Source organism: Dermacentor andersoni, chromosome 2 (assembly GCF_023375885.2).
Source record: "Dermacentor andersoni chromosome 2, qqDerAnde1_hic_scaffold, whole genome shotgun sequence".
NCBI lineage: Eukaryota > Metazoa > Arthropoda > Arachnida > Ixodida > Ixodidae > Dermacentor > Dermacentor andersoni.
The window spans coordinates 27,811,037-27,819,373 of record NC_092815.1 but is presented as its reverse complement, the minus strand read 5'-3'; the positions used below and the strand labels follow the sequence as shown (position 1 = coordinate 27,819,373).

Genomic DNA, 8,337 nt, shown 5'->3' with positions numbered 1-8,337 from the left:
AAAACTCTATGGCTAAAATATCCTTACCTCCATGCCCTTACTACCGCTTACTACAGAGATGAAGAGAGTGAAGTGATGGCATGACGTCACGTTCGTCGCACTCACGAGGTCACGCGGGCCTTGCGAGCCAATCGAAGCAGCTGTGGGATATTCAAAAGTTCGGTACACTCACCGCAGCTGTTGACGCTTGCTTGGCACTCTCAATTTTCCTGCTTTTGTTCTTCGGGTATTACTACGTTAAATAATTGCTGCTCACTATGGCACACAAGAACATATACTACTCGGACAAGTATTATGACGAAAAGTTTGAATACAGGTAAGGAAATGACAGCTTTGCGAGCTTTCGAACGCCGGCAGCTAGGAGCTGACATGGCGGACCAGTGTTCCGCCGCTGTTTTACGCGCCAGTTTTCGTGTCATGCGGACCTCTAGTAGCACTGAAGGATTCTTCGCCAGTTTTAATTATGTCGTCATGATTTATGTGTCGCCTGAGCCTTTTAGGGCACCCGGAACATCCAGAGGCGGTGCTAGTGCTCACGGCAGCAGACAGCGGCTGTCTTTCGCCACCAGCACTGACGACAGCCACGATTAACTTCTCTTGCAGACATGTAGTCCTGCCAAAAGAGATTGCCAAGCTTGTCCCCAAGTCACATCTGATGACTGAAAGTGAATGGAGAGGAATTGGCGTACAGCAGAGTCAAGGATGGGTACACTACATGGTCCACGAACCCGGTGAGTTCTCCGTGTGCAATCCGCACAATGACTCACGGTCTCAGGATCATGGCTATGTACTATCATTCGCATTCTCATAGAGATGGTGACAGAGCTTGCTGTTTTAATTATTTTTCTGGCGTAGTTGTCCGATATGCGCTAGCCAATCTTGTTTAGGCAGTCATCGCTGAACAGCATCGAGGTCCTTGGCCCGCTTGCTAGGTTATCACCGACATCGTCACAATACCGCACTTTACCTGTTCTCGTGCATGGTGCAGTGTGTTTTCTTTCATGTACACGTATGTAAAGTAATATAGCAGCGCTTTGAAGGAATAAGCGGAAATGACAGCACACACACGCCCCATCTCTTGCCTTTTCAGAGATTCTTATAGCTAATGACCTAACCCAATTCGTCTCCGAATGCACGCGACGAGATCATTTTTCTGCCAGCACTTTGGATTTGTTTTTTGCTAGCTCTGAGTCGTTGATCCAAAATGTAGCTGTCATTCCTGGTATCATCCCTCATATCAGTGATCACGATTGCGTTGTTGCCACGCCTAGTGCCGCTTCAGTTAGACCAGCCCATAAATACCCTAGAAAGGTTTTTTTCTACGACCGAGAGGATTACATGTCGTTATCACGCGAGCTTTTTCAGATTTCTTCCCTATTTTTTATGAGGTCAGCCAGTCAGTGGACATAGATGAAGCTTGGATTCCTTTTAGAGATAAAGTAAAGGCTTTAATTGAAAAATACATACCTTCCAAACTTTTGACAACTAGATGCCGGAAAGATAAACCTTGGGTACATAAGAAAATTCACTCGCTAATTAACAAAAAACGTCGCCTATATGCTTCGTATTTGAAGACTCGCAATCAGTCTGTTTTCCATGAAATGCGTCACGTGAACTACAAAATTAAGCAAGAAATAAAGGTAAATAAACAAACTTATATTTCATTGCTTGACGCAAAGTTGAGGGATAATCCTAAAGAATTTTGGAAATTTGTTAAAATAAATGGCAAAGTGGGCACCACTGTCCCTAGTTTATCAGTTGGCGTGAAAACAGTGCTTGATGATTATGAGAAGGCTTGCTGTCTGAATTCCTATTTTAAAGGTGTTTTTTTCTGAGACGTACGCTGGTGAACAGCCTGAAATACAAGAAATAGTCTACGAGAATATGCCTATGGTTACTGTCACATATAACGGTGTTCTCAAGCTTATTTACAATCTGAACAACAAATTGGCTGGTGGTCCTGATGGCATTCCGTCAAAGGTATTAAAATCCTGCTCTCAAGAAATTGCGCATTTTTTAGTAGCTCTGTTTAATAAATCATTAAATACCATTTCATTACCTGCAGAGTGGAAGGTAGCCCACGTCGTTCCTATTCATAAAAACGGTCCCAAAAGTGTACTAGAAACTATAGGCCTATTTCTCTAACGTGTTGTGTTGCAAAACAATAGATCACATTATATACAGTGCTGTGATGAAACACCTTCAAAACAATAATTTCCTTTCGAATTTTCAACATGGATTCAGGCCTGGCTTGTCATGTACGACTCGACTGGTAGAGTTCTTCCATGATCTCTTTTACTCTTTTGACCTTGGCTTTCAGGTAGACTGCATATTTTTGGATTTCAGGAATGCTTTTGACACCGTTTCTCATGCATTGCTTTTACATAAATTATCTTGTCTCGGTATACACCCTGCAATAGTACATTGGATTGGAAATTACCTGTCTGGACGAACACAGCATGTTTTAATAAACGACACTAAATCAACACCTGTCACCGTAACCTCTGGCGTGCCCCAAGGGTCTGTTTTGGGGCCTTTGTTATTTTTAGTCTTCATAAATGACATTGTCCACAATCTAGAATGCAAAATGAGGTTATATGCTGATGATTGTGCCATATACAGGAATGTAGAAAGTGATTGTGATGTTAGTAGTTTGCAGAATGATATAAACAAAATTCATGCTTGGCGTATTAAGTGGGGCATGTCTTTGAACAGTGCTAAATGCCAACTTGTGTCACTCACCCGTAAACACTTTCTTCTGAGATCGGCGTATAAATTGGACAGACTACTTCTTGAAAAGGTCCAACACTACAAATACCTTGGGCTCTGTTTCTCAGAAAACTTAACATGGAACAGACATATTGAATATTTAACCTTAAAATCATCTTGTATGCTAAACCTTGTTAGACATAATTTTTATAAAGCCCCCCAGAAAGTAAAAGAACTGCTTTACATAACAAATGTTCATCCGGTACTTGAATATGCTTGCCAAGTATGGGACCTTCAAAGCTCTAACCTTATAGAAAAGCTTGAATGCGTCCAAAACCGCGCTGCAAGATTTATTTCTGGTAATTATAACTTCCGTAGCAGTATTACATTAGTTAAAGAGGACCTTGGTTGGAAAGCACTAGCACACCGCCGATTAACTGCAAAATTAGAACTTTTTTTCCGAATCTGCTCTGATCTTACAGGAATAAATAAGAACTTGTACATTTTCCCTCCCCACTTCATCTCTAAACGACGTGATCACGAGCTGAAAGTTCTTGAAATGCACTGTCGTACTGATGTCTACCATAATTCATTTTTTCCGCATGCTTCCGCACACTGGAATAGGCTTCCCAAAAGCATTGGTGAAAGTAAAACGTGTTCAGAGTTTCTGTCTTTATTGTCACGCAGTCTGCCGCAGTATAATATCATCCCGTTTTCTTTATATCATTTGGCTGGCATTGCGCTTCAGGCGATAGTGTACCCTTTCCATTTCTGTGTTGCAATTTTGCACCGCAGTTCACTGAAGACCGTTTTGCCATCGAGATGACTCATCGATGTTACGTATTTTGTTACTTTTACCACCTGTGCTTAGCTGTGTTAAGTTTTTGTCACATGTTCATTTTACTTCAATTTGTCCCCCCCCCCCTGCAATAATGCCCTTGTGGTGCTGCAGGTACTTGTATAAATCAAAATAAAAAAAGCAAGATTAGAACCGTGCAGCTCTAATCGGGAAAGTGATGTGTTCTTTCCTATATTAAAGAAGAAAGTAATGAGATATTGCGAATCACTTGGTCTTCTGTCTGCCCATATATACACTCTGTGAGACACAAATATAATAATTCTGACTTTACGTCTGGGCTGGTATTTCAAGAATTCTAGGTCTGTCCAACAGCATGTATTATGTGATCACTTTCATATTTGCGAAAACAGCCACATGACCGCACAACAATGCTGTCTTTGTTGGCCTGAAGTTGGCATAGAAGAATTTGGACCTGTTTGTTCTCAACAATTAACTTATGTGGACCGTGGATACTGCAAAACTACAAAATTTTTTCATGCTTCTAGCTTAAAGCGACCCTGCAAGATCTTTTCTTCAAAACTGAGAACGCACTGCAGTGAGTGAAACTCCCTTCATAAATATATTTGCACAAACATTTCTAAAGGACAATAATAATGGAGATATAAAGAGTGCAATGTTTACTTTCCCCATTTGATCCTCTTCAACCTGTTTCCTTTACACTAGACTGGTGCCAATAGCCATGCCCTGCCTATTGCCCCTCACATTTTTTTCTTTCCGTGGTGTGCTGTAGAATGATGGAGGAGTAGTGACAGGATAGGCAGGACACTCCTATTTTATTGTAGGGCAAGCAACGGGGACGCGTTAACAATTGCTGCTTTACTGTTTACTACCAGATTGGAGAAGTGTACATACAGGGTAATTCGTGATTGTGAATCATAACCCACTGGCTATGGGCTATTTCATGGGTCTGACATTGTACACAGGGCATTTTGAATGTTGTCTCAAGAGCCTCTGGACAGAATAAGCAATACTTTGTGCTAGATTGCAGGCTCCCTGCTGCTTGCATCGACACAATATTTGACTTGCATATTAATGGCAGCATTGTCTATGGATAGTGAACGTTTTATTACCGTGTTCAAGAAGTGTTGCAGTGCCCTTTTAATATGCAGGAGTGCAGCCTAACTATGGGACTGTGTGCATTGTAGTGCAACCATGGATTACAGGCGTTGTGTCTAGGCCACCACATATTTCGTTTTTATAGCAAAACTGTTGTTGCAATGAGACGTACATCAGAATGGTATGCTCCAAATTTTGACAAATTCATTGTGAAAATCATGTTGGGTATGTCTAGAGTGAAGTGATCGGCGAGTGAGGTTAAAAGTGTGCTGCAATGAGACGCATTGTGTGAAATTATCAGTGTTCTGTTAACTGTGCTTTCAAGGTCTGAGGTTTGTGCAGCATTGTTTCATAATTATCAGCTTATATAAAGATGGAAGTTAGTAGCAATAGTGTCCGGGGAGGAACATACTGGAGAAATTTCAATGTTGTAAGTGTTGTAAGTGTGCTGTAAGCTTGGTATTATAAAATTTTTGCTAATTGAGCCTAAAATGTTTACTCTTGGCCAACTGCTCGGCACATCAAGATAAAACTTCTTAGGAATAAGGTGTGCATTGGGAGCAAGACTGGAGAAGCTCAAAAGTTGTAAAAAAATTTCTAAGTGCAGTGAATTAAATTTTAAAATTGGTACATTAAGCAACTAACTCAATAGTTCTGCTTTGCAATTTATAACTTCCATATTCACATGCATATTGGGCCCTCTGTGCTTAAATAAACTGTTTAAAGTATATTCCCAAGCGTAGAAGCATTAGTTCAGGGCCATAAATGTAAGCAATTGTACATTCAATGCTGCTAGTACAACGTCTGTGGCTCAGTGCAGCAAGTGAAAGCAGTGTGCTTGTGAGTCAACAAAAAGTTTCACAGGAACTGGAAATGCCTTTTTGTCTCTAACTCTGCTTTGCTTGAAATTAGGTTGTTAGTCTGTAAGGTTGCACTAGTCTGCCATGCATCTTTTTTTTCCCCTTTAATGCAGTGCTTGTGGTTGAGAAACATTTATATTTGACTTTATGTAGATATATATATATATATATATATATTGTGCTCATTGTACTTTTCTGTAATGTACTATATGCAACGCTCATTGCAAATATGGCGTACAATGAAGGCATGCCATTTGGGAGCCTATAGTTGTTAATGCTAGTGCAGTTGGAAGTTATGCGTGGTGCCTGCACCATCTTCCACATGACTAACAGAGGCTTTTGGTAAACTCATTAATCATGCCCCACGTTAAAGAACAGCTTGTGGGTGAGAAAAAATATTCCTGAACCACAAATCAGCATTTCATGAATTCATGACAACTGCAGTTAACAATTAAACGAAAGTGACATTTATATTCAGGTAATTGTATGTTGACTGTCACTTCACCCCCCTTTTTTTAAAATTCACCAAACATACCGCACACCCAGCAGAAATGCTATGTATACAGTACAGGAAGCATGAAATCATCGTTCGAAGAAAGTTTTATGCCTATATTCTCAAAATAAGTGAACATTCTATGGGACGCTGTGGTCTCTTGCTGTCAGCCACAAACCCAGGTTAACAATTTAGAACCGTTAATCAACGTTCCCTGCTTTGAAGCTGAACTCATACCACAAACCTTTTAAGTCGACACTCTAGCTTGGTCTTTTTGATTTCACCTGCAGCATTTTTGAAAGCAGGTTACGTGGTGCCATATTCTTAATCAGTTTTGTATGATGTGGCATTGTGTGTGAAATCTCATTGGAGCTATGAGCATTGTGTCTAGCCAATCAGCATTCATTGATGCTGATCGACCTAGAATACAGCCCACGTGCCATTGTGGACAAAGGTGCAGAGGCTATGTGACATAGGGGTGTTTAACTGCACTGTAACAGGACGTCAGGACTTTGGTTGCTGATTAAGTGGTAAAAGTGTTTTTTAAGTTGTATGGAATTTCTTAACCATATGAGATAGTTGAGGCATTTTTATCGTTACAAGATTCCCGACATGTTAACCAGCAATGTCATCTTGATACCCTGATGTGGCCAAAGAACCTGTGGAGGCTGCAGAGCATTTTGTTCTGCAAACTTGCTCACTTACCTTGATTGTTTTACTTCTAGGATGTTTACAATGTGTAAATGTTTAAACATGATTGCATCCGTGGACACACACATTCTAGGGCTATAGGATGTTAAAAATCTGGAACCTTCATCTGACAGTGTTTTCCCTTCCCATTTCTGCAGAGCCACACATCCTGCTGTTCAGGAGGCCAATCCAGGACAGTGCTCCAACCCAGGTGGAACAGATCAAGAGTGACATGTGATTAGATGGTGTCAAGCATGGTGTCCTGGTGCTATGCGGCGGTTGCCACCATTGCCCTCTCTGTATATACTGTACAAATCCAAAGTGGATGAAAAGAGGTCTGCGGCAGCTTGTTGACCGGAACAGGCTGTGACGGAGCACCTTTCCACCCTGAAAGCTGCCTTCTGAACACTTGTTTCTTTTTTTTTTTCTTCATCTCGGCACCGTGTGCCATCTCCACAAGTCTTTCACTGCCTATGGACACTTGGCTTCCAGTGTGTTTTGTCAGGCCGTTGAAGGATGTTTCTTTTTCTTTCCTTCCTTCCTTCTCGCATCTTGACCTTCTCATGTTCCTACATGTCACTCTTTGCTGCACTCTGCAATGTAGTCTTGTAGCATTTTTTTTCTTACCCCCTCCGCCCACATGGCTATCTTCTTTTCCTTTCTGCAGGCTACAGTGCTGTATGGATGAGTGAGTGAATAAATCTATTTTATTGGTTGTCCAACTTGATTGTGGATTTAGTATACGAACAAAATGCACTTTCCTACTTGTCACAGCTGTAGTAGAAATAAGTATACTTCGAGAAGGTGGCTAAAGGCCTAATTGATAGAGTGGATATTTTGACATGTTGAAGCAGTTGCAGATCTACTGTATTGTGTGTGAATATGCTAAGGCCTCGGCCAGTGTGTACACATACCTGCCAACTCCCCAGAATCTTTTGCAAAATTTATTAACTTGCACTCATTCTATGATTTTACTAATGTTGCATCAACTTTAGAAAACTAGTTGTATTGGTGGGAAGTTGTTGAAAGATAAGAGGCGGTGCAAGAGTGGAAAAGATGTGTGCAAAAAAGAAATTCTGATAGAAGGGCTTTATTGTCATGGTGTCCGAGTCGCCCTCTTGTACCAGCTGAAAATACCATACCTTTTCGAGCAAGTTTATTAAGACCAAGTTTCTAAAGCAGGTGAAATCTGAAGCTGCAGAGACTCTAATAATCCACTGATCTGCAAAACCATGTCGGTCTTTGCTGATCCAAGTATGCTGCCACTTGTGTGCCGAGCTTAAAGTTAAATCATTGTTAATAAAGTGTATCTGTCCAGCAAAAAGGTGCGAGCCCATAGCAAACTTGGATGTGGGCTGCCCCTCTACCCGCTCTCTAGTCATGTTTGCGAAATTTTTATGAATTCTAAAGCTTAAAAGTTGGCAGATATGCATACGTGTAAGAACTGTGAACAATGTGCCATTTTGTCTTACTTCCTTATCACCATCAGCCTATATTATGTCTACTGCAGAGCGAAGGCCTCTCCCAGCACTCTGACTACCTCTGTCTTCTATCTGATGACTACAGCCTGTGCCTACAAATATTGTAATATTTGCTTGTGTCATGTGAGTATGCATCTGCTTCTCGTTGTTACATATTAAATGTGACAGCACATCCAAAAAGCTTCAAAT

General features: G+C 41.0%; 1 protein-coding gene across 1 annotated transcript; it reads left to right on the top strand.

Annotated features, from left to right (window-relative positions):
- The first annotated feature begins 109 nt into the window (after positions 1 to 109).
- LOC126542531 (cyclin-dependent kinases regulatory subunit-like) lies at positions 110 to 7,389 on the top strand. The gene is made up of 3 exons (XM_050189643.3): positions 110 to 316; positions 604 to 731; positions 6,826 to 7,389. Exons 1-3 carry the CDS (start codon positions 258 to 260, stop codon positions 6,903 to 6,905), a joined length of 267 nt encoding a protein of 88 aa, XP_050045600.1. The 5' UTR covers positions 110 to 257; the 3' UTR covers positions 6,906 to 7,389.
- Positions 7,390 to 8,337: the final 948 nt, after the last annotated feature.

Coding starts and splice junctions, on each gene's coding strand:
- LOC126542531 (XM_050189643.3), top strand. CDS start 258: ATGGCACACAAGAACATATACTACTCGGACAAGTATTATGACGAAAAG. Junction 317..603: donor GACGAAAAGTTTGAATACAG/GTAAGGAAATGA, acceptor CTTCTCTTGCAG/ACATGTAGTCCTGCCAAAAG. Junction 732..6,825: donor CTACATGGTCCACGAACCCG/GTGAGTTCTCCG, acceptor CCATTTCTGCAG/AGCCACACATCCTGCTGTTC.